The sequence below is a fragment of the Orussus abietinus genome, unplaced genomic scaffold (genome assembly GCF_000612105.2).
Source record: "Orussus abietinus isolate OABI.00-Male unplaced genomic scaffold, Oabi_2.0 scaffold23, whole genome shotgun sequence".
Lineage (NCBI taxonomy): Eukaryota > Metazoa > Arthropoda > Insecta > Hymenoptera > Orussidae > Orussus > Orussus abietinus.
Genome location: NW_019394258.1, coordinates 115,499 through 142,341, shown reverse-complemented (window position 1 = coordinate 142,341; position 26,843 = coordinate 115,499). Strand labels below are relative to the sequence as shown.

General features: G+C 45.0%; 1 protein-coding gene across 1 annotated transcript; it reads left to right on the top strand.

Annotated features, from left to right (window-relative positions):
- The first annotated feature begins 632 nt into the window (after positions 1-632).
- On the top strand, positions 633-26,839 carry LOC105696650 (solute carrier organic anion transporter family member 4A1). Its single transcript, XM_012419271.2, has 13 exons — positions 633-831; positions 3,059-3,113; positions 13,603-13,822; positions 16,436-16,604; positions 16,897-17,035; positions 17,564-17,735; positions 17,812-17,914; positions 23,033-23,154; positions 23,421-23,675; positions 23,822-24,023; positions 24,149-24,296; positions 24,743-25,125; positions 25,231-26,839. The coding sequence occupies exons 2-13, from the start codon at positions 3,066-3,068 to the stop codon at positions 25,424-25,426; spliced, it is 2,157 nt and encodes a 718-aa protein (XP_012274694.1). The 5' UTR covers positions 633-831; positions 3,059-3,065; the 3' UTR covers positions 25,427-26,839.
- Positions 26,840-26,843: the final 4 nt, after the last annotated feature.

The window sequence follows — 26,843 nt, the reverse complement described above, 5'->3', positions numbered from 1 at the left end:
TGTAATGCGTTTCTGATAGAACTAAGATTGACACTTCTGAACTTACGCGAATGTTCGTGAGAAAATTAAATTCTTAGGGATAAGTAGCATGTAAGAATGTTTGAAAATTGTCAACACGTACGATAAGAATGTCTGTACATTTTGCACGCTGATTTCTATAGGGCTACGGTCTTTCACTAAGTAAACGTCTTTCCGATCAGACTGCGACTGTGAGGAAGAAAATAATTTATGAAATTGACCAAAAGCATGCTCGCATTTTTAGGTGTTTTTCTTTTATTATAATATATGCCTCGAATAGTCTAAGAGAGAGAAAACGAGTCTCAAGGTTAACGTTGACTGTGGTCAGGTCTCGGATGGGTGACCGGGAAACCTCTTCAACATTCTCTCCCATAAAAGTGCCCTTCTCTCCCATTAAAGTGCCATTCCCTCCCATTGAAGTGCCAAAAGAGGTTTTACTAGACCGGCTACTCAGGAGTTTGAGAATCTCTGTACACCAAACGAGAGGAGAGAAAGAGAGAAGCCTGATCTTTACGACCAAATCCACTCAAACCCCCTCCAACAACAACAATATTCCCCACTCTTGGCACTCAACATTCTACACTTTGGACACGATCTCCCAGGTTGACAGTCAGAGAGTGAGTGGTGAGTAGTCAAGTCGAAAGGTCGACACTCGAGTCGAGGTAAATCTGAAAATCGATGTAAAACCTCCCAAAAGAAAATCTGGACGGAAAAATCGGATCCTGACTATGGACAACAACTTGAAGCCAAAGATTTCCCGTAGAAAAGTGTCAAAAAATCATCTCAACTCGTGACACACCGATTCTTTCCAAGGTGAGGAAAAACAATTCCTTAGAAAACAGTGACCCTGCTAAATCATAATTAATCCTACATTCATTTTCCACCTAATTAATATTAACCAAAATACCAATCCACCTGAGTGGCACCTGTCTCAGACACAAGTCAAGTCATCTCGAAATGAGTCGAAGGAAGTGTACCAATGGATTAGCATATCGTCATCATGAAATGACAGTTCTTATCTCGAAATACAATGTTGCTTATCGCAAGGAAAATAGAACGGGCAAGTTTCGCCGTTCTTCTTTCAGTCGGCACTTTTATTAAATATGATTTTTCGTTAAATACGACTTTAATTTACAATCCGTTTCCACGGCTGTTTTCTCCCTTTCAAGTTTCTCAGTCGCGAGTAATTTCACGTACATCCGTTGAAACTTATGTTCAATGCCGTGTTAATTTATTTATATTTTTTTTCTTTCCGCCCGGAGAAACGTCGCGCCAAGAATTTCCGCTCGTGGTGGATGAAAGGAAAATCCTTTCTCGTCCGTATATTATAGTTGTAAAATCCCCGTCGCGTGCGTAGACCGCGAATGTCCAGGATTTAATTATTAAAGGGCGGTAAAGGAAATGACGTGTAATTATGGGGAGGGTTTGAAAGTGAGCTCAGTGCCGTAATTACTGACGAGTGGCGTGAATCCAGGGTTTTCATTGGCACCCTAACGAGGGCCCCGCAAAAGGGGCTCCGGTTATCCCAAGTTTTCAACTTTTCTCGTTATTTAGGGCTCGGCTGGCTTTCCGCGTTTTCCCGAACCTCGAGCCTGTATGAAGCTCCTTCGAGCACTTCGAGTACCATTGACATCGCGAGATTGCCTCTTGTCCCGAATACGTCGCTTTTGTTTCCCATCTTCCAGGCAGAAACCCCCCGTCTGCTTTTGTAGCCGCTTGCCTCCCCCGAATGCCTAGAAAATGTTTCGCCTGCACTTCGAACTAAACGTCTGAATGCGAAAATTCCACCTGGGAAAGTCAACGAATTGTCAACGTAACTCGGTACCAAGTCTACATAATTGGGTCGCGATTTTAACCGATTTTCTTTTTCACCCCGTTTAAAGGCCCCGCCATGTAGCTCGCGAAAAGAATTTCCGCGAAAAGCTGGAAAATCCGCCCTTAATTTAATTTAAGAGATTCTTAATGGTGACGTCGTGGAAATGTCGGAGGTAACGGGGCGACATTTTCCCGCAGCTCGGTTTAAATCGCTGGATATAGAATCGCTCGTCATTTTGCTATCGAAAAACGTGAAACATGGATAACAAAAGGGGACGGTGATGTTCTGCAACATCCAGCGGGCTTGGAGGAAAAAAAAAAATAATCGATCGATGAGCATCGGCCAAAGCACCGATGCATTTTCTCTGGACGTGAATCGAGAGAAATTACCCCCACGTCGGTGATATTAATTTCGGGGAATTTAAATTTTACCGGTACTCCATAAATTGCCAAACCTCTCGTATATAACTATGAGAAATTTTTAGGAAAATTCCGTGGACTTTATTCACTGGTATTTTCTGGTTATTTCCTATAAATATAGTAAATTTACGAAGTTTTCCACGAGAAGGATAAGTCGACGGAGAATGAGGAAAGTCAAGAGACGCGATCGTCGATTGTCTCTTGGATGCAAACAGGAAGAGAAACCCCATAATTTGAGCAGCCATCCAACAGGTGTAATTGAACCTTTCGTTCTCCCTGATTGTACAGCCGCCCGGCTAAACAGAATTGAATTTATTTCCGCATTTAAGGGCGGCGTAGAAAAAAAAAAAGAAAAAATCGACGTCGACCGGATAACTTGTAGGAAACGATTGGAACGAAAAACGGTTAATTATTTAACGAGGAGTCGTCCGGATTAATAATTATACGATAAATTCTGTCTGGCAGTGTTGCGAGGCTCCCTTGTAAAAATCCATCCCCGGGAAGGAGTTTGCAGACGTTTTAGCCACGGTGCATAATAATTCAACCGCGAGGGGCTATTATCCTGTTACTTGGACCGCCATGCACCATTATCGTTCATTTACACCTATCAAATCCTCTGTCTTATGGCTCGCGAGTGCAAGAGATCTATCTCGAGCAATGATACGAGTTCTTATACCCTGCCCCAGGACAAATGACAAGAAGATACATCCTCGCGCGCATGCGTCCTAACTCAAAATTGACTTTTCAAAAATGAATTTTCACCCCATGTCGAATCGATTTAACACCGATTCATTGTCTCCCACAGGCTGAAGATGACGACCGGAATAGACAATCCCACCTATGCCTCGCCCGATGTGCCGGTAAGTGAAATAGCAATACTCCAAATGTAACCCACAATTATGTAAAAAAAAAAAAAAGAAACCATACAAATTATTTGACACACACAGAAGTGTATCTCAAAGATAAAGGGAAGAGAGAAAAAAAATGATAAAATTAATCATATGTATGTTATAGAAAAATGCGTAACTCCAGAAAATGCGCAGTATAGGTTGAGGTAGGAATTATTATAAAAACAATTTAAACCAACGGTTGGGGAATCTAGGGTTAAGAATGCCTCTCTGTAGCAATTAGATTTGAAGGGGAAAAAAATAAATTTGTATGGTGTTACGCAGTCCGGGAAGAAATATCGCACTCTCCACAAAGTGGAACTTCCTGTAAGTGGATTCCGAATAAAAGAGGCTCCTCCGTAGAAAGTGGCTTGACCATTTCGGTCCATTGATTCGATCAAAGGCAAGGTTACGTTCTGTCAGACTCGTAGCCGGTTTCCTGTAGCCTTTTCTCTCTTCCTGGATGTATTTCTCCTTTCCATTTGTCTCCGTCACCCTCGGGGCTTATTCGAAAACGCGCCACAAGAAATTTGGACCCTTTACTTCTCTCCAACTCTTGTAATTTATTAAAACAAGTAGTTTGAATTCTTTCAAGGTGATATGAAAGGGTCAATCTATATATATGCATCAAAACGTGAAAATGAACGCGATGCTCGTGAAATTACATTTTTCAAAAAATGAAAGGGCCTCCATAATTTCGTGATGAAGTTTCAAATGATTCGGTGCACCCAATTTGGAGACAAGTTGTTTAAACATTTGGACTTTCATATCACCTTTAAATAAAAATGTTCTCATGGTTGAGGCTTTCAAGGGAAACGGGGGAGGGAAAACATACTTCAGGATTGTATGCAGATCGCATGACCATTTGCAAATTTCTGGGGTGAGTTAAATGCTAATTTTCGCAGCGCAAACACCGACCCATCCGGCGGAAACGTTTCCTTGGACTCGACACTTGTTTCTTCCCACAGAAGATAGTTCCTAAAGAGATCTAAAATATATTAGAAAAATTCAGAAACGTCATTATTTTCTTCTTATTAAGCTACTTGAAATAAAAATGATATGTAATAAAAATTGCAAGTACTAGGTTTTATTTCGAATATCGTTTCTTTCGTCCTGACAGAATTTATTTACGCGATTTTCATTCGCGCAAAACGAATTCACGTCGAAGGGATACTCCACGTAAATTGAGGGACGACTGTGTACGTATCCGAACATGTATCGATACATGTAAAAAATTAATCTGGAATTTAATATAGAGTGGAGTTTTTTTTAATGTCACCCTCCCTTAGGAGGTGCAATGAAACATGTCTCGGCCTTCAAGAAAGTCGTCTCTTTCTCTCGTTACGAATCGGGGGAGGATCGAGAAAAGACCAAAAGGGAGATCCGAAGAAAGGGAAATCCCTAAGACGAAGGTCTGTCCACAGATTGCGGAAATCTCGACCTAAGGGTGGGTTCTTATTTCTTATCGTCGGATAGCCCGAGGCAGAATGGAGAAGTCGGGGTAAAAAGCACCCCTGGCTCTTATCACTCCCCCGTGATAAAGATTGCTCGCACTCGACTACATCCGCGGGTACGTCCTCGGGTGTCTGGCTCCTTTTTGCGGAATAATGCGAGCCCTTCTTGTATGTCGCACTTTTACACAATTTCACATATTTTTGCACACCTGCAGGGATTTATATACCTTTATATATTTACATACGTGCGCGTACCCGCGTTTATCTGCAACCAGGAAAGCGGTTTGCGATTCATTTGCTCGATGGGCGCAGTACGCCGGGAGCTGCGATTGTTCCGCAATTACGCGAAGTAACCCGGACAAGATGTCGAAAGGGGGCAAAAAATAAAAGTCCCCTCCCTCCTCGGGGCGATATTAATGGACCAAGCTTTTTGGAGCGGAAAAACCGCGAGCCTCGGTTCGTCCCTCGGGAATCTACGGCTGTATATCGCAGAGTAGGGAAAAAAAAAAGAAATCCAATTAATCCAATAAATTACGAATTGATGGATGGATGGGAAACGTACATTCACATTTAGAAGGTCCGGGAATGAAAGAAATCCAATTAATGGGGGAAATTATGTACCGTGAATTATGAATGGGAAGGGCAAAATCATATTTTGATGATAGAAATTGCGGGAAAATTAAAGGGAAAAGAATATACGATTAATCCGATTAATCCAGGAAATCATAGCTCGATGGATGGAAAATATAAAGTCAGTTGATGATCGAAGGTGGGGGAGAAAGAAGAAACCCTGTTTAATCTAGACAATTTTGGAGAGATATTGCATAGTACATTATGGAGGTTCATATTTTAATAACAAAAGGTGTTAGGTTTATTATGTGAGGTCTGTGGTACCCGGACGTGCCGCATCTGCTCTTCAGAGTCCTAGAATTATTTTCGTGTTTAACGCCGAGGTGATTAATGGCGACAGGCGGTCAGTAAAATTCCCTAGGGTAGTGGAATCTGTCATCTAAGCGTCGTTTTCGATGTTTTAGTGATATCTGGGGAGAAAAGCCGACCGACAATGGGGACGATTACTCGGGCAACGTGCTCGGAAAAACGCGTGACACGACTCCTCGTCCACGTCTTACGGGCCGTTAATTCCGAGACTTACGTTCTTGCATCGAGCCCCTCGAACAATGACCCGGGCTCGGATATTTCCCTGAAAACGGGGACGAAACCCTCGGCTCAAAAGGGAGCTTTGTGTCTCGATACGAGCGCGTTCGCCACTCGCGAGCGCGCTTTCCTCGGCCACCTTTTCGCGCGCTTTCATCCTCGGTTCGCGGTGCCAGCTTTTTCCCTCTTTTCCGTTTTTCCCCTCCCCCCGTGCGGCCGATCGACGCGGGATTTTCCTCCGAATGAAACCCTCGCCACCCCGGAATTTTCTCCGAATTTTTCCGACCCCCTTCCAGTCCAAAATGGCCCCCCAAAGAAATTCCCGAAAATGAGATGAAAAAAACTAATCACGTAACGATGGAATGAAACGATCCTCGTTAGAAATGAAGAATACGTGAATGCGGACAGCTGATGGACTTATTTCTCGGGAAAAATCGGGATATCGTCGCGGGAAACAATTGTTGGCGGCCCTTGGAATCGATAACCGATATCGGAGCGATATACTCCGCGTCGAGATCTCGCGGATCGCCGGAGGAATCTGGATTATCGCGGAAAACGCAGCGCCGGGGCTGGAAATAAAGGAAAATCGGGAAAGAAGGGAAAATAACCCGCCGGTTGGAAATTCGAAATCCTGCATGAGCTCCTTTAAATTCTCGTACTCGAGGGAACTCTCGGAGATTTTTCTCTTTCTCCTGGGGAAAAAAAAAAGAAAGAAAAAAAAGAAACGAAGATTCAAGTCCTTATCGCAGAATTTCGGTATTGCGGAGCCCTTCGATTTTGCGATTACGCATCGGGGTTAATAAACGGTAGGACGGAGGCAAACATTGTTATGGTTTATTTTATTCACAAGGGAGACCGAATTTCGAAAACCGTGTCCAGCGATACGTGCATTTATTATAAACTAGAAAATCCTGTTTGTCGACGGAGCGGAAAATTAACGCAGGTCTCCGGCGTGCGAACTGATTTTGTCAGCGAAATCCTGGGCACTGTTCGAACGGGAGGAACTTTTTCTATTGTTCTTCCAGCAACTAATTCCCTGGCTGCAACTGTTGTAACTAGTCGCACTGAGTCCTGCTAATTGGAAGTAGATTATTTCCGCCCGCGAGATTTTAACGGTATTCGGCGCGATGCTAATTATCCTCGTGTCACCTCGGAATTTTCCACCAGTTGATGGAAAATTCGGAGGGGAAAAAAACCAAGTACCTACACGCAAAAAATAATGTTGTCCATTGAGTCAAATTTGATTCCTTGCCGAAAATGTTCCGGTCGAGGGAACAGAATTTTAGTTCACTACATCGAACCCATTTGCTTCAAGTAAAGTGTTTAATTAAATTGTTTTGTTAAATATAGGAAAAATACTTCAATGAACAAGCCGAATATTTTTAATAAATGTGCCCAATTTAGTACCTGGGGTGATCTATCAGAATATTTGACTTAATCGGCCAGAAATGGTTGATATAAAAATTCGGATACCTTGAACAAATATTTCGTTTTTCATATGCTAATCATACTCCATGTTGAACAATTCTATTGTCTCAGCCAGATATTATTTTATCGTGTTTTACACGGATCGTGCAGTCGATTTGCTCTTACAGATATGTACCTGTACACTTGATTACGATTAGGAGTACCTGCTATCACTAGCTGACAATGACTCGGTACCTCACGTAGGTCTAAGTGCACGCGTGTGCGCGACACTAACGACGTGCATATTTTATCGCTCACGAAACGTGCCGGGGCGATATCTAGAAGCATTACCGGGGATTATCGGCACAATTCGCAAGATAATTACACCCTGATTAATGCCCGAGATTCTGGGAGGCCGATAATTGATAGCCATCCAAAACAGGAGAGATCGATAAACCAAAGCCTCGATTACTGCTAAAATCAAGTGGACGCGCCCCCCTCCGCGAGATCATCGATTTCTCACAGAAAAGTGTTTTCAAAATGGAAATTCAAGGGTCTTTGAATCGAGACCGCGCACCTTGAGACCGCCGACCTTGATTAGAACCCTGGTCCCGTGATAATTAATCGTCAACGCGATTACCCTCCACCGTGGGCGTAAAATGACGGGTCTGCCTACGAGTTGGCTCGCCACGTGCCAATTCGAGGGCCCAAAAGCGAATTTCCGGAGAGAGGAAAGGGGCTCTGAATTAACGGAAGCCATGAATCCTCCTTAACGATGTAAAGTTCCCGCCCGGGTATGCACTGTTGAAAATAATATAATATCAGCAAATTTAATGCAACCCAGGGATACAAAATTGTACCGAGACTACAAATTCGTCGCGCCGTCCTGAATTACTAACACTTGACTGTATGACCGAGTTTCGAATGTTGCATCCTATCGGGATTTTTTAAAAACTTGAAAAATTAAAAAGATTCCACATCAGATATACCTACAAGCGTGTCTTAAATTTAATATACCGCATATGATTAAAACTTCCGATACACGCGTAGTGAATTCGTTACAGATTGTTTTTTTTTTTAAGCGGTGTAGTAGGATGAAAATTGAGAAAAAAATAGGAAATACTGAGTTTTACCGTGAGAATAGACGATGATAATTTTAATAACGATGGTATGGAGCATTTACAACCAGGGCGGGGGTTAACGGAAGCCACTAGCCCTTATTAATAATTGTATGAAATTTGTTTGTCGTGGGTCACGTGGCGCGTCCACCAATCCTCTCTTGCGCTGTTCGGGTTTACTCGGGGTAAACGAATCCGAGGATTTACGAACGAACCCGTGGGGCCTGTATATAAGCACCACGTATGTACATATGCACCACGTACATATGCAGTGTCACGTGCACATGTCGCCAATGCCTTTCCTTTGCCACCCTTCCTCGTAATTCAAAATGGAATCCCGGACTTGGGGCCACATCGCGTCGGCCCTGCATACGAATTAAGTGAACTCTTAATAATAATATGAAATAGTAAGAATGGCATATATATGTAGATACATAGAGGTGAGTCCTTGATTTAAATAGAGGGTCTATACTGCACGGGGTATACATATATACAGTGTCACGTGCATATGCCACTGATGTCTTTTCTTTGCCACCCTCCCTCGTAATTCAAAATGAAATCCCACGGACTTCAGGACCTTTGCTACGTGATATCGGCGCTGCATACGAATTCTAGCCACCCTGATATCATAGAATAGATATATCCTAAATATGAAACAACTGGTTGAATGAAATTTATATTAAAAATCTTTCGAGCGGTTCAAACGTCGCCATTTCTTTTTTAATAATCCAGGGGTGATGGGGCCTAGAATCAGTAATCACGTTAATTAGGCTTTGTAAGGCCTTAACTTTCTAAGGAATTATTTTTCAAGATTAGGGATTTTTTTGTAAAACCTTGATAATAAATCAATGCTATTTCGCGAGGTAAGGAGAATGGATTTCTGATTCGATCCCATTCGCGAGAGGAAATTCTCTTTCCAGGGGACGTTCCTTGGGCGTGATTCCTTTTCGCAAACATTATTCAGCCGAGACATCCTTAAGACAGGGAGCTCCTTCCCCTCGATTTAAAACAAGCGACCCTCTAATGAAAACCGACGGGATTCCCGTGGAAAACGCAATTAAGCTGCGAGCAGACACGGCGGAGTCGCGTTGCATTTAGCGCCATTAAAGGGCGGCCCTGCAGCTTCTTTTTTCCGGCCATTGTCACGGTTTTTAATTTTCCAACCATTCGGTATATACAATTTAACCCCGCAGCAATATCTCCCGTTAATTAATCCGAGAGGGGGGTTCACCTAAACCTTCAATTTTCGATTCTCAAATCGCCCGATCATTTCGGAGCGTAACAACGTCCCGATATTAATACTTCATTAATTAAGCGGAAAAATGGGAAACGCCGGGAGAGAAGGAGAGGAGAGAGGAGCAGGGGATGAAATTGCACGCCGAGGGGCGAGGAAAATAATCCTCAACAGTGGCGTCTTTTAACAGTATATCGGCGAAGCGAACGCGAAGATGAAAAATGGAAAGGGCACCTCGGCATAAATAACCACCCCGGGATGCGGAAGGGGGATTATTATGCGAATTTCCTTGGGGTTTTCCTGCCCTGGGACCGAGGAATGGAAAGCGAGACGGAGACGTTAAACGAGAGAGAGGCCAGGTGGGGGACAAGCTGTTTCGAAGTGGACGCTTTATCGGGATGATTTATTTCGAAGTGCTGGACCCCGGACGGTAAATTTCAGATCGTAAATTTCCGGCCACGTCTACCTGGGTTTCCTTAATTTATTTAATTTTTCCCGCGTCCTTTTTCACGACGAAGGGGCGGCGAGGAGGGTGCTACCGCGCACCAGGGGTGGGTTGCACCAAAGGGCGGACCTTTAAATGCACTCGAGGTACTTCGGAAATTCAAGGGTAAGTGCACTTGGGCCGGGGGCAATGAATTGCGATGAAAGGGGACGAATAAATAATGTGATTAGAAAATGCGTGTAATTGGCGTCGCCTGAAATTATCCTTAGCTTTTCGGTCGGCGAATGGGAGACCGTAATCGTTTCTCATTGTGCACTTTGACGAAGTAATAAGTGTACGTCGGGGTTGTCACGAGGATGTCACGAGCAGATGGGGCGCGGCTCGAGAGGGCTGCTCGAAGGCTTTCACCTTCTTTTTTTTATATAAGAAAATTAATTTAAAAAAGGGGTAGGTACTTAATTACTCTTTCAGGGCGAGATTGATGGAGGAGGTTGAGGTATTTAGCTGTTCTTTCACGTGTTTTAGGGGTAACAGTGGTGAGTGGTCAAGGATTATCATAGAATTATCACAAGCTAGCGTGGTATAGCTCGAGAGGAGACGGTTGAAGGTTGTCACCTTTTTTATTAGTAAATTAATTAAAAAGGGGTAGGAGGAAGTATTTAATTACTCATTGAGAACGAGATTGTCGGGGAAAGCTGAGCTATTTTGTTCTTTTTCTTCCATGTTTTAGAGGAAATAGTGGTCGGTGGTCAGGGGTTGTCACAGGGTTGTCACAGGGTTGTCACGGGCAGACGGGGCGGGTCGCGCGAGGGGTCAGGGAAGGCTCTCCGGGTTTTCACGGGAGAATTAATTTTAAAGGACTGAAAAGGAAAAAAAAAAGGAGAGCGAGGTTCTCGCCCACTTATCCGACCACCTCGGGGGAAGATTGATGAAGGGAGGTCCACCATTCATTTCCTTTGCGCCCCCCGAAGCAACAGTACGTGGCAACCTACGTGGAAAGGGTTGTCCCGGAGGCAACCAGGAAGAACCGCGTTGGGTTTTCGGGGTGAAATTAATTAAAAAAGGAAACACTACAAAGCACGTTATATTCACCCTGCTACCCCGGGAAAGATTGATGAGGCGAAATCCGGCATTCACCCTTATTTTTCGCGGTGCGCGGCCACCTCGGAGGAACTTCACCGAGCCTGACGAAGTTAATTGATAAAATGGGTAAAAAAAATAATAAAACGCTTAACTACCCACCCTGTCACTATGGGGATGATCGAAGAGGGGAGGTCCACCGTGTACCCTTTAAACGCTCCGAGGCAACCATAAAATCGATGTGGCATCTTTATGAAACTTTCCGAATCTACGGACATAAAGAAAGTCTTGACACCGAATTTATTTCACTTTTCCTAAATAAAAAAAATTAATAACGGGTCAATAACCTGAAAAGTGAAGATTCATGGGGACCCTCCCTAGAGCCTTGAAATTTAGGTGATACAATTTTTTTCTTTTAAGGTGAGTTGAGTTACATCCATGAGACGCCTTTCATTTTTCCTTAACCATTTTGGAAATTGTTGCAGGATCGCTTTTTTAGGACGAAGCAACAGCTAGCTCAGGGGGAGGTTGTCACGGGTTTGTCATGGGGTCGTCGTTCGGTGACCAGCCGGAGGTTGGAGAAGGTTAGAGGAGGTTACGGGTGCTTAGGGGTGGTCAGGGGTGGGTGCGGGAGGTTAGGGGAGGTTAGGGGAGTGTTGTCACGGACAGGTGGGGCGCCGATAGCGCAGGGGGGAGGGGCGGCGGGGGAAGCCCGAGGGTGGCAGCGCTCGGGAACGGCGCGCCGCCCGCAGTCGCGTGTCGACCGCGCCGCCGCGCACATCTCACGTTGCGTCCCTTCCGCTCTTACTTTCGACTTTTCGCTGAGATGTCAGCGAAAACGGAGAAAGTCCTCGGCGTCTCGTGAGGATAGAAAGTAGGATACACGTAAAAAAAGATACGAAAAACGAGAAAGAGAGTTATATGCAAATCGATGCTAAGTGTATTCTGTAACTTTGAGGAATACTTCTTCGCGGATTGATTTATGTTATTTAATTTATGAATACTGGGTTAAGAACGCGCGACGACGTCACTTTCTTTTTTTTCCTTTTTCTTCAGTTTCACTTGTACTTCTTTGGGGAATGTAGAAACGTTGAATATTATTTACGAGGTGTTGTCGGTAATGGGAGGTGAAATCTTTAGAGCGGAGTCGCTCCTCGGGATTGGCTTTCAGGGGGCGAACTCTGCCAGGGAATTACGTGTAATTAACGGCACGTATGGACGGCAGGCGAGATGAATAAGAGAGCAAAAAGGACGCTGATTACTCGACTCGTTGCACGTTGCACGTGAAAAACACGTGTTCGGGAGATCTCTACTGAGCCTTCCGGCTAGTTCGAAACTACCGCGACGAGCGGTGATAAAAGTCACGGAGATAAAGTTACCAAAGAAAAATGAAAAGGAAACGAGAAGAGGAAACGAAAATAAAGCGTTTCTCATTTTATTGTCTAACGAGAGACTCCGGTCAGACACGTGGTTCTATGTCATCTTATAGGACGCGAGCAATCCCGCAAAGATCGAAATTAAATCCCCACTTTCCAAGGGACTGTCCTTTCCAAGCTTTAATCGTTTTTTTAGGTCTCGCGTTTTTGTAAATCTCGTAGAATCGTTCTTGGATCATGGATGCATCGAAAACGTCACTTATGACCTCGCGAGATGCACTTCTCGAGAGGAAGTTCTCGCTGACGCTGCAATTAAAATTCACCCCTCGAGCTCGATCCTCACCTGTTCAGGTGATTTGCAATTAACGACTCGACGGAAATGTCCCGTCAGACAGAAAAAAAGGAAAATGAAAGTAGTTACGCGTAACTGTTAATCCCAGAATGAAATCCTAGAATCCTAGAAAGCTCGCATAATCTAGGACTCGACATTATGCGAGCAGGGAATGAATTTATTACTAATTATCTGCACGTACAAAAAAATCGCAGTTAATCCCGAAATTGCTCCGCGTGCTGTGAATCGATTTATCGTTAACTAATTACTTATCGGGACGAAAAGGAAAAGCTGGATCAAAATGAGACGCTAATCATGGAGTTACCTCCTCTAACCCCTCCTCTGAAAAGTGAATTAATTTATTATTAATTAGGTATCGGCGCAGGAAAATGAGCACCTGGTCGCTCTAACTCCCCACGGGGCGAGACTGTATTTCTCGGCTTTTCTTTCCTTTTTCCCAAGATTTATCGCAGACGGTGAGGGGTATGTTCGGAATTTAGTGCCCCAGGGGAAAAGGAGGGCATGTCGAGGACGGGGGTTTCCCTGGCACCAGGTGCGACCATTTCAGCCTCGTACGTGTTGCGTTTACGCTAAGTGCAGTGCTTACCGGAAACGAACTTTTCCGGCTTTCCCGAGGAAACCGGAAGACGCGCAACGCGTCGCTTACTTGACGAGGAAACTTGCGAAAACGACGGCGAAGCTATGCGCGACAAGTTCGCCTTCGGCGTAAGTTTCGCGCGAGCTTTTCTTTCCCCACCATTTTCCCGAATGTCTTGTCCTCGCTTTAGGTTTTCCGGGATTTTCGGCGGAAAGGTGCTCCCTTAATTCGAGATTTTTCCCTTATTTCTCGGTGAATCTTCAGTCCGGGGTCCCGGACATGCACGAGACGCTGTCCAGCCTGCCCGAGCAATTCGCCGATGGCCCGGAAAAGCAAAACGTGAAACCGGATGTGCGGAACGAGCCGAGACACCCTCCGGAAAATCAGAAATGCGGATGGCTCTGGTTCAGGCCCTTTTGTCTGCAGAAATTTCGCACGGCGAAATGGGCCCTCTTCTGGCTCTGCTGGGCAGGGGCCATGCAAGGTGCGTACCCTTTAATTCGGTATTTAATTAGGCGATTAACTACCAGCCTTTTCACCTCTTAATTTAATTCATATCTCTTCGGAGATTTATATCTAAATTATTGTCTCTTCAAAACCGGCCACGCATTTAATGATAAATCCTGGGGTGGAAGAGTGTACGGATTTAGTTGACGCGGCGACATTGTGGAACTCGAGTTAACCGCACAAATTATAAATCGCTACGATTCGTCGTTACGTGGGTGGCTATCTTGAGGAACTCGATTTTACTGGGCATATTACACGTAGCCACGATTTATCGTAATCTGTGTATTTATCAAAAAATTGTAGGGCGAATTTAGCGGCCGTGTGAACGTTTGCGGAACGCTCGGCGTCGCGCCTCCCCGAAAGGGGGCAAGTCGCCGTCCATGGGGGGTGACGTTTATTCTTGGGTAACGTCGCTTGCCTTGAACCATGGTAATCGGGATTTGCCTAACCGGGATCGATAGCTTTTGCCAAGTGGAGCGAATTACGTTGGCGAGAGAGCTTGTACCGGGGTGTCGACACATGTAATCCGCGCACGGGGGCTCGCATGCAAATCGCGAGTGAGAACCTTCTGCGTTCAAGCGGAATGACCGGAAAATCTCGATAATCAAGGTTACGGCCGTCTTGCGACAATTGCACAAACTTAAACTAAAATCAGTAATCATTGATTTTCGCATGCAAGTCCGTAATGCAAATCGCGGGTGTGCAAGTCCATAATGCAAATCGTCTCGTGAGAACAATAATTGCGCAATTCGAAAGTACAGTTGGAAAACTCTATGACTTTCCACGGGAGTGGACGCGCCTCATTTCCGGCGTGTTTTTAGCGCCGTCGCGAGGGTGGGGGACGTCACCCCTTTAAGGAGGGAATTCCTCCTGGGGGGGGAGGAACTCGAAGATCGAATCTCGACAAGACCTACGAGATGTCAAGCGACCTGCGCTCGGTGACGTATCGCGTCAGCACCGTGCCCTGCATTACCGGCAGTGGCGCATTCAAATGCAATTTCAAAGCTTTCAGGGGGAGGGCAGGGGGGTTGACTGACGATAACCGGAAATCGAATTTTCTGGGAGAGCGAGAGAGCGACGGGGCGCGCGCAAAGGGACGAAAGTTAAGGGCGAGGGACAGAGAGGGAGGAGTCAATTCCAAGGAGGAAAACCGTGTTAGCCGATCGGCCCGGGAGGGCTGCAAATTTGCCCCCGCCACTGGTTCTGGTACTTAGTTTAAACAAATTTAACCCACGGTGATTTAACGTGCGGGTCTCCCCTCGGCACGAAACAATAAGCGTCGTGCTGCGACCTCGGTACACTTTTGCTCTTCGGGACTGTTGAATTGACGGACAATGGTGTCCCACCCATGGCCCAGGGTGAGAAAAGGCGGGACGTGGATCGACGGATAAAGAGATGCGTGAATTACGAAAAAAATAATGGAGCCCAGGAAATAAGAAAATATTTTCATTTCATTCGTTCACTGGGAGGTGGAACGTCAAGGTGATGAAAAAAAAAAATTATATATATATAAATAAAAAAAAAAGAGGAACCGTTTCCCACGGTAGGTCGCGTTCTCCGATTTTTCCCAGCGCACCCTTCCGGCGTTCCTGCCTCTCTCGAGGGATCTCTGTTTGCCCGGTCGCGCTCATTTTTCGCGTTATTTTTACGAGAGAGGTTAAAAGCGCCTATTTACCGGCGAGGCGCGCCTTGGAGTTTACACTTCTGATTTTACCGGCGTGTAAATACGCGTAGCGTTGTGAGTATGCAGATTTGCCCGGGCCGAGGCTGGCCGGCCTCTAGAGGCCCGATCGCCCTCGAGGGGTCCGAAAATCCGGGCCGATTAATCGATCGATAGATTCCTCGATAATGTCGAGTCCTCGGGGCCGATTGCCCTCCCCTGAGACGCGAATCAGCTGGGCGCTGATAACGACGAGGGTCCTGGGGCTCTGATTACGGGAAGAGAGGGATTGGGTTACGGCGATGCGCGGACACTCGAAAGGAACCATTATCCTTCGACCACTCATCCTGAAGAGCAGGGTCGTGCCCTGAAGAGTGACTCGTCACTCGAGATTCTTTACATAAATTACCTAAACGAAATATTTTATACCTAGTAATATGCAGGACCAAGATGGCGGTACTGTAATCTCACTTTTTCTTTTTTAACTATCCAAAGTGCGCTTCATTTGTGAATAAATATTTCCGTTAAAAATAGAGAGTTAGAAATAATGTCTGGCAGGAGTGAAGGGGCCTTCCAGACTTTATTTCACTTTACCATACGTTCCATGGGAAAGTATAGATTTTTTAAATCAAGGCTACCCAATTCATCATGGTTTCTGTGAGTTGGTCTCCTGTCTCTATTCATATTTTATTTGTAATCGATTCTGAAATTATCAGATTAAATTGCGGAGTAAAGGGGGTTATGCTTATCATCGTACATAAATAGGAATATGAGGCATGGAAATGAAGTCCCATCTTCGCGTAATTTACCTAAAGAACTCTTAGCGTATAGTATGTAACGCTTTACTGTAAAAATGTCGGTAAATTATCTAGGGTAATTATATTTAATTACCTGGTATTGCTGAGGAGGCACGTTCCTTTTTCCTTGCAGGGATGGTCGTCAACGGATTCGTCAACGTCGTTATCACGACGATAGAGAGGAGATTCGGCCTGAAGTCCTCCCAGACGGGTCTCATCGCCGGAGGATACGACATCGCGAGTTTCCTGCTTCTGGTCCCCGTCAGCTATCTGGGAGGACGGACGAAAGCTTCGAAGCCCAGGTCAGCTGGAACGAGACCAATTAGAGTCGATCGATCGGTATCGATAGCGATTTGAAAGGGCCCACCTGGTTAATTAATATTAATATCGTTTAATAGCTCGATTGCGGCGTTTAATTAAGCCTCCGGGGGTTCTTGGTTCCCTTGAAGGGGAGGATTTTAAATTAATTTCCCGGGATGGAATACCTCCCGCTTCGGGGGGGAAATTCGGGAAAAGTTTCGGAAGGTTTCGTATCCTTGGAAAAATAAAGAAAGGAAATTCCTACACGGGGCTGATTTAATTTCTGGCCCTCAGGTACGTCGGGATCGGAGTTCTGGTGATGGGCTTCGGGAGTCTGCTCTTCGCCGCACCCCATTACCTGGCTGGACGGTACAGGGGAGGATCGCAGAACGAATACTTGTGCCAGAGGGTGGCCAACGTGTCTTCGCATTTAGTGAGTACAGACTCGACCCAGAGAGGCCGAAGCATTCAACGTCGGTCCCTAGGGACGCGAGGGGTCTTCTGAAAGAGGTCTTCTCCTAGGGGTGGACATTAAGGGCGGTTTAGGCCTCCTCAAAATTTAAGGCTGCCTAATAGGGGTGTCCTGCATCTCGGATCTCCCCGTAATTGTCGGCCGCACCTTGGGATTTGGAAAGGAAATTGGTCACTTTTTTAGACGGACCCTCGGGGGTTGCTTTTGGGAGTTGTCATCGTTTTTTTCTCCGTAGTGACCTCAAACAGTTTTAAGGGCTATTTAAGGCGATATGAAAGGATCATTCTATGAAATGTCCTATGAAACGTCAAAGTATTTATAAAACTTTTCGTTGTTTGAAACTTTAACACGTGATTATGAAGGCCCTAAGGAAGAACGTGATGCTCGTGAAATTTCATTTTTTCACAGAAAGAAAAGTTTCTTTTATTTAGCCCAGACTAGAAGCAAAATCGTCGTTTAATTTGTTGTAAGATCTCTTTTTCTTTCCAGACATCTTGCAATGGCTCGGAGGAATCCGAACTGGAGCCCCACAGTGGATTGTATCTGGCCATTTTTTTAATCGCTCAACTCTTACACGGTGCCGGCGCTTCCCCTTTGTACACCTTGGGAGTCACCTATCTCGACGAGAACGTGTCTAAGAAAATGTCCTCCGTTTATCTAGGTGAGAATAATTACCCTCGGTCGATCTTCACTGTACAAATCGTTACAAAATATTGATAAACAAATTATCCGTCCAGGAATCTATTACACGATGGCCATTATCGGTCCAGCCTGCGGCTACGTAATCGGCGGAGAACTATTGAATCTCTATGTCGATTTCCTCGCCTTGGATGCTGGGTCGTAAGTAGATGTTCCTTTTTAACACAACTTTACGTAGCTACAAAGATATTGTTCAATTATCCTCTGAACATTTTACAAGAATTCAACATTTTCGAGGTTTCCCAAGAATTGGGAATTATACCCTAATAAAATTGTCATAAAATTCGGGATTTTTTTCATAAATTCACAACCCTGCTTTAAATCGCAATTTGTATTTGTGAATTCAGGACGATTTGGTACATATAAATGCATGAGATTTGCGAACACTTTTTAATGGGATAGATATAAGTAGAATTGCATATGATGTAGGTATCGTGGCGTGAAAAATCGGGATGAAATTACGGGGACAATTTGACAAAGCTTAAGTCAAAGGAGGCAATCGGCATTCGGGGTTTTCGCCTTAAATATTGCGAATTCTGAAATATGCACCTCGCGTTTCCGCGGGAGAGCGTTTAGGCGGAACGCCGGCTTGACTTTATTAAATTCTGTCCGGGATTTATCGGCCGCTCGTCGGGAGCATTATACACGCGGGAAACGAGTGTCCTTTACGTGCGTGCATTCCGCACTTACGCGTGTGCAGCCCCGCCACCCGCTCTTTAATACTCGATATTACCGCGAAATATGAAAACCCCGAGTCGGAAGGAATTTCCCCTGCGGGAAGAGCGTATTTCGATTTTCAATCGGGAAAGATAATGGAACCGCGTTGCATAAAGTGCATGGGGACACTTGGCTCGGTCCTAATGAACGCGGTCAATTTCCTTCCTATTTTTCTACGTTTTTTTTCTTCCTTCACTCGAGGGTCGAAATCGAAATTGGAAATCACGGGAATCCTATGGGAGGATGGGTTTCCCCATTGCCCATTAAATCCCCGTTTTTCAAACGTTGAACCCCGATAGCCGTTTCGGGGGGAGCCAAACCGCCGGGGAAATTGTCAGGAAGACAGGTAATGACTTCCCTATAAATTTCTCTCCGAGTCAGGAACTTTTACGAGTGCCTCTTGGAAAGTGTGGCGACAGAAAACTATGCGAACAAAGTAGACGGCGCGCATCATCCCCTAAGAGTTCGAGGGGGAAGTTCAGGAGGGAGAGAGAAGCACGTTCGACAAAGGGGTAAATCTCGCGGTCTTTCTCAAACATTGCCTCTCGCCGCGTGACACTTTCCCCATGGGGACGGCGATTCATGAGCCACCAGACACCATTAATATCGGCCGTTATGCTTCTCGGTCATAATTCAAGTTCACTTCCGCTTTTCGCCCTTTGGGACCTCGCGGGGGTTGAGCACCTCTGCGTGCGCTCTGAAGTTCGGCTCGATTAAACTTTCTCTCGAAGCATTGTATGCCTCCCGAGGCGAGTCGCACTTCTATTAAAGTATGCAGATTTCGAGCCGAAGCGAGCTTAACCCAGACTTTTTCAGATTGGGAATTGATATTAAAAAAGTGCACCGCCTGTGAACTACCGAAGTGAATTCTCATATCGGTTGTAGCTCAGGTTATCGTACGGTAATGCGCAATACCTTAGCAAAAAATTGATAAGAACATTACCTCGTGCTGATATGTCTATTCCTTCGGAATTTAAAAATGGAATTTAATTTACTCGTGACTACTGAGATAGTTACTATTAAACTTTCTCTGGAAGCATTGTATGCCTGAGGGGCGAGTCGCACTTCTATTAAGGTATGCAGATTTTAAGTGACGCATAACCTTCAAGAACAACATTACCGTACCTTGGCTAAAGAAGTTGCGATTACAAAATTCAGTAATAAAATTCCCGGCTTAATTTTGCATCGAGAAGGTGTAATGTTTTACCACGTGGTTGGTGGACGAATAAACGATTAGTCGAGACAATAAACAAGGTGAAAGGATTAATCAAGAGGAGTTTGAAAGCTTCAAGCACCCCGAGTTGCGGTAGGTCGCGAAAAGGGAGTTAAAAAAATTCAACAATAAAATTCCCCGCTTAATTTTCCATCGAGAAGATGTAATGTTTTACCACGTGATTCGTGGACGAATAAACGATTAGTCGAGACAATAAAAAAGGTGAAAGGATTAATCAAAAGGAGTTTGAAAGCTTCAAGCACCCCGAGTTGCGGTAGGTCGCGAAAAGGGAGTTAAAAAAATTCAGCAATAAAATTCCCCGCTTAATTTTCCATCGAGAAGGTGTAATGTTTTACCACGTGATTCGTGAGTGAATAAACGAGTAGTCGAGACAATAAGCAAAGTGAAAGGATTAATCAAGAGGAGCTTGAAAGCCTCAAACTCCCCGCATTGTGGTAGGTCGCGAAAGGGGAGTTAAAGTTCCCTCGAAGTTCTCTCGAAGGTTGATCCTCGTGTCCTGTCCTTGCATAAATGCAGGGATTACCTTTCCCCGGGTCGATTTCCGCGGAATCGGCGATTTCAGGATGTCCTTAACCGTTTGTCTCTCCTCGCAAAGAGACAAAGTTCCACCTCCGGGAGGGATAGAGAGTCGCGAGTCTCGCCGAACTCTCGGGCCCGCTCCGAAAAACCACTTTGTCGGGCTAAATATTTGCGACAAACATTTGCGGGGACGTGGATGCACTTCGGCGTCCTATTTTCCAAATGTTTGGACGAGTCTCGACGGCCGCTCGTTCGCCGATATTGCACGTCGAATTTGGCGAACGTCAACGACACGCCGTAGAAAGTAAAAAAGGATTCCGATCGGCCGAAGATACCCTGCGATAATTATACAAGCTCGATTATTCCTAATAAAGGAAAAAGTAAGCGAGCCGAAATCGAGGAATTTCTCCAAATTCGAAATTGGATAATCGGTCGAAAGTATTTCCGCGATTCGAGATACGTCTTTTTCGGTCTCTTCTATATATAAATCCGACGAGACGACGCCCTCTTAAAAATAATCGTAATTTTCATGCAATTGAAGTATTCAAGGTCGCGTTGAAATTACAATCTTGATAACACCAGTTAAATCATTAATATGAATTAATTATTAGCAAGTGCGCAAATGTACAAACAAGTTCCCGAATCTTATGACAATTTATCGGAGATTCTTTTTAACTGGCATGTCAAATTAAAATCCTGAATATTGCGTAGACACATGTACGAGTACATTATGATATTCGGTATAATGTATCTAAACGAAACAGTTTTTCAACGGTAAAGGTACAAAAAGCCGGAAGGAAGAAAATCCCTTCTCGGCCGAACGCGTCACGTTTTATTTCAATTAACCGTACCAACGTGTTGCATGTGAACGGGGAATAATTCATCTGAAAAGGGAGTCTCTGAAAGGACCATTTTGTTACTAATTTTTTTTTTTCATCCCCCCGAAATCCATTGCGTGTGTCGTCTCTAAATAAAAGAATGAACCTAATAATTCGTTATTTACACGTACCCTCAATTTCTTTACAACGACACGCGTATAAAATTCTCCTCACTTCCTGATATTTCTTCCCGTTTGGCCATTTTTTTCGGAGAGTTCAATCGAATGATTTTCCGATCGATCGCTCGACGGGGGGAGTTTTTCAACCCGTTCGATAAGCGATGATCATCAGGTTAGTCAGGGATTTTCCGACGATCAATCACCCTTTCGCAGGTTCTTCTTTTTTCCGGGGCTATGGGGCGGGGAAAAAAAAAAGAAGAAAATGAATCGCCCCGTAACGGAGTTAGGTGCAGTACTTCTCCGATAAGTGCTACGGAGGGGATTCGTCGATATGCTTTGAGGGCGATTGGCAGGAATCGGGAAAAGTAAAAGAGGAATCTGATCGATTCCCTCCGTGAGGGTCGTGCTACTTCGTGGAAGTTCAAAAAGTCGCCGAATTACTCGACTATTGAGCTCGAAGCTCGATCGAGAGTGCTCTTAGGGAATCGCGTGGAAAAGTAATTTCAAATCAGCCCTCGCTCCTTGGGTTTTCCTCGCGAAAGAGTTTTATGAGATCTTTAACCCCCGTTTTCGTCCTTAAGAAAAAAAAAAGAAGAAGAAACATAGAGAATTATGTCGTTGATAAAATTGCACGAGAAGATGGAATTTCCGCTAATTCGATGAGACTCGTCCGGCAATTCTGCAGGCTCTAAAGGAAAATTGGCTCCACTTTGCGACTCCGACATTGAGAGGAAACGGAGAGAGGGAAATGACAAGAGAAAACGTCCGGAGGAACAACTTCCGGTCGCGTAATCTCTCGGACAAGAGAGAGAGAGAGAAATGGAGAAAGAGGAGGGAAAAAGTTCCATAGGAAGCCAGTTGTTGCAACGTACCGGGAGTTTCCCTCGTGGGAAGGGATTCACCCTGAATGTGGGAATTTTCCACCCCCCGCGTCCAGCCAAAGAAAATTCCTCGACTCTTAGGGCTCTAATTATGTTTCCCTCGGTATTTATCGAGAGGGAGGGATAGAAACTCGGATGAAATTCAAAAAGAGAACGGAAGCTAAAGGAGCAGGACTTCGGGAATTAAGAAATAGAAAAGGAAAGCCTACCCTTAGTTGAGAAACATTCCGCGGATGTAAATGAGTGCCGGGTTTCCCGAACGACTGCCAAAGCAGTTTGCATAGAAATCCCCTTCGACTTAGAATGCGTTCCTCGGGAAATCTTCCGGGGTTTCTCAATAATTTAGCCAAGGCAAAACTCCGCCAATTCCCGAGTTTGCCCGCCAAAGAGGGCGAGTCCAACGGGAGACGCCCCGGAGTTCCGGAAACCGCCGCTTTCTCCCGGAACTCATCCCTGGGAACCAAAGGATCCCCCGTGAAAGTTGGCCGATTTTTTCCTTCACTTCCTGTCTAGGAGTTGCACCAGAAATCGCTTCCCACCTTGCCTCCGTTTTATAATAACGCCCTATATGATCAATAATTTTGTTTAGACAATCTCGTGAACCTATGATACCATCCCCACGTTTATCTGGTATCAAAAATAGTAGCATGAAAGAGCCGGGCGCACATAGAAATAAATATATTTTTGTATACAACAAAAATATATGCTGAAATAGACAACTTTTCCGGGAATATATTCTCAGATATATTTTACGGCGATAAGTTATCTATTTCCGCATATATATTTTTTTATAAACAAGAATATATTTATTCCTATGTGAGGGAAATCACCTTCTTGGGCGATCCTGGTCCCTCTGGAGAATCCCATATTCCTTGGCTAGACCCTAATGGCGGATTTTCTCAAATTTCCAGCCTGGGCCTGACACCTGCCAGCAACGTGTGGGTAGGTGCCTGGTGGATCGGATTCCTGGCAGCAGCGGTCCTCTGTTTCATGATCGCCGTGCCGCTCCTCGCCTTTCCAGCATCTCTTCCAGGTACCCTGAAGAGACACACCCACCCGATAACCGATACTGCCAACTGGCACCCTAACGCTAAGGATAACCGTCAACTCACCAAAGAATAGCTCAGAGACCCTCGGTATCCCTTTCTCGCCCTCGGGATTTGTCGTCCCAATCTGCTCCATTCAGGCGAGAGGTGGAGGTCGACAGGTTGCAAGGAAGACACCCGAACATCGTGTCGACTCTTATTCCCACCCGCTTCTCTCGAGATTTAAGGATGAACGAGGAATTTCTATTCCCAGGATCTGAAGAGCTGGCCAAGAAGAAGATCTCCGAGGCCCACGAGAGGACCTCTACCAACGCCAGGGTGGAGGCCTTCTCGAAAATCCGGGAGATCCCAAGGGCCCTTCTGGAGTTGCTTAGCAATCCTGCCTTCTTCATGCTGAATCTCGCTGGGGCCAGCGAGGGATTGCTGATCGCCGGCTTTGCGGCGTTCCTCCCGAAGTTCATCGAGAACCAGTTCAACGTCAGCGCCAGCTCCGCCGCGCTCCTCGTTGGTGAGATTTTGGGAACTCTTTTGACCCCCTCTATTGACCTTTTCGTTTCGGTTCTTCTATCTACTTAATCCTTCCCGTGATTTTATAAAGTCAGTCTTGAGCTTCTACCCAGTTTAGGAGTTTCAAAGTGGTTCTCTTGGACCTAGGTTTGGTGACCGTACCTGCCGGCGGTGGAGGCACTTTCTTAGGTGGCTACCTGGTGAAACGCTGGAACTTGCCTTGCTCCGGAATCCTGAAGTTCTGCCTCTGTGCCACGGCTGTCTGCATAGTTTTCACCCTGGGCTTCGCCCTTAACTGCCCAAATTTGGATTTCGCCGGTCTTACGGTGCCCTACAGCGGCGTCGCCAGGTGAGGTGCTCGTTATCCGGAGGCTCCTCTTCACTGGGAGTGACTATCGAGTGGAGGCGGCGAAATCGATAGATCGACGAGGTATTGTCTCCGTGACTTATTTTGAATCCGATTGCCTTTTTCAGGAAGTCTCTGTCCCTGGACAGCAGCTGCAACCGTGGATGCGGATGCTCGACGTCGGAATTTAATCCGATATGCGGATCGAACGGCATTACCTATTACTCGCCGTGTTATGCCGGATGTTATCACGCCACTCCAGTAAACGACGTCGAGGTACTACGATCCAAAAAACCTAATTTAATCCTACAAGGAGGAGGTATTGACGTTTAAGTAACTCCAGTTGAACGGAAACCCGGAATTTTCATAGAAAACCGGGAACTCGTGTTACTTTATGAACTCCGCGTCTGAAGGATCTGGTTTATGAAACTTTTCTTCAAAATGGGTGCACCGAATCGTTTGAAATTTTACAGCGCGCATATGGGGACTCTACGGAAGGTCTTGACACACGTGATACTCCATCTTTCTTTTAAATTTATTTATTTAAAAATTTTGTTATGAGAAAATTGAAATTCATGGGGGCTGGGAGCTTCCTTTTAGGTCCTCCATATTTTTCTGTCGCAAATTTTCAAATGATTCAGATCCCCGAAATGTTTCATAAGCGATTGACCCCTGAGATGCCACTTTTATGTTACTTTAAGGCGTCGATACTCTTGATGCAGGTCTACACCGAGTGCAGCTGCATACATGCACCCTCCTCGAACATGACCGTCCTTTCCACGGGGTTAAGGGTGTCGTACGACGCCATCAACACCACCTGTCCCAGTCGGTGCTCTCATCTCTGGCTGTTCATAGTTCTTGCATTTTGCAACATGACCATGACTTTCCTGTGCACGATGCCTGCACTCTCGTCCACCCTGAGGGTCGTCAGGCACGACCAGAGATCCTTCGCCCTCGGGATTCAGTGGATCAAAGTCAGGATCCTGGGCACCATACCGGCTCCCATGGTCTTCGGGGCCCTCATTGACGAGACCTGCGTCCTTTGGCACGAGACGTGCGAGGGAAGAGGGGCGTGTCTCGTCTATGACAATTTTTACATGAGTCGGTGAGTTGAATCCTGGAACGATGCCTCCCTGTGCGAAGGGGTGAAAATTATAAAGAAAACCTCCAGCATCGCGCCGATGTTATAAGCGACTTGCATTCATTTCAGGTACATGCTGGCACTGGCTTTGATAGGCAAAGCGGCATCCTTGCTATTCTTTTTCCTGGCTTGGTGGTATTACGTACCCCCTGGGGGCAGAAGAGTCAACCCCAACCCTTCGGAACCTGTGGCGACTTTGATGGCGAACGATGGGCCGACTATTCAGAATCCTCAAGCAATGACGAATCCCAGCAACGACACGTAGGCGTTTATGAGGAACTAATGGAGAACCAATTATGGGGGGACGGGTCTCCCAGGGTGTGAAGTTTCAGCCGAACTTCAGCAGCCGATCTTGGGACGCTTCGACGTGGATTCGTTTGGGATCCTTCGGAAGCAAACGTCAGGAAATGTTCTTTTAGAAGTATCTCGGGGAATCCATTTCTAATGTCTTTGATACTCACCGAGGAAAGTACATTCTGAGAAATATATTTCTCTAATATGCGCTGTAACGATTGATAACGAGCGTTCCTCCCTTATCGTGTACATATCTTGTTATTGTAATCTTGCGAGGATATTTCTGTGAGGGAGAATGTATTTTGTGAAGCCGTCACTGCCACGATCCGGTTTGGTAAAAGGAGATCCTTTATTCTTTTTGAAACCTTGTACGCGAAATTCGGGAAAGATATATATATCTTGCATTGTATACTAAGGTTCATAAGTAACCATTTAACGAAATTAGTTTCTCCTTATTTTACCGAACTTAATGTCACCTACGGTTTAATTCACCGTCGACATGTTTCTCTTGAGTCTAGATATAATATATAGTTGGAGGTGTTTAGATAAGAAGTGTACATATAATAATTAGACTTAACGCATCGGAGTGTCGACAGAAATATGGGTCTTACGCGTACTTCACAGTATTACAAGAGTTTTCGTAATGACATTCCACTTTGGACCTGCAGTTATTTCTGAAAAAAAAGAAAAGAATTCAGATGAGTATTTATTTATTACTCGGACATTTTGCAGAATCCTCGTTGACTATATATAGAATTAATTAAATGTTCCCGGAGATGATGATTAGCCGTGCAGCACTTTGAATCGTTTACATCGCGATGGCGTAATGATTTACAAGAGTACGTAATTTACTTCCGTCGTGAAGACATTGTTGTACATAGTATGCACAAAGAATTTACATAATATTGAACGGACTTTGGTATTCAGGGAGGAGAGAAATGCGAATGTTTGAAAATATTCTGTTAAACAATGCGCGGCGATCGCGAGTAAGTTACGCAATTTCGCTTACGCATTGCGAATTTTTTATACCTTCTTAATGTTTAGACATTTTTACCGTTTCCACCGAAATGCGGCGTTTATTGATGACCAAGTTGAAATCTTTACGCAAATGGAAGAACCTGGAAATATAAATTTGTATACACTGTGCGAATATATTTCGAAGAGAAATCTCATTCATCCGATACCATTGAAAATACTTAACGTGTACATTCCGTGGTGTCTCATTGTCATTTTACCATCTCACCCGAAATTTGTACTCCTTTTCTATGGACTTTAGTGATGTTTTCGTCGTTGTAGTTTTTTAAGAGAACACGTGTATAAGTAGGCCACTTGTTGTTCGTCGTAGCAGTTAAAAGAATTGAATAAAATCAATTGAAGAAGTCAAGGAA

Excerpts from the sequence above, each read along its gene's own strand:
- LOC105696650 (XM_012419271.2), top strand. The coding sequence starts at position 3,066 with ATGACGACCGGAATAGACAATCCCACCTATGCCTCGCCCGATGTGCCG. Across the intron at positions 17,915-23,032 it reads CTCGCCTTGGATGCTGGGTC|CCTGGGCCTGACACCTGCCA; the intron begins GTAAGTAGATGT and ends TCAAATTTCCAG. Across the intron at positions 23,155-23,420 it reads CTTTCCAGCATCTCTTCCAG|GATCTGAAGAGCTGGCCAAG; the intron begins GTACCCTGAAGA and ends TTCTATTCCCAG.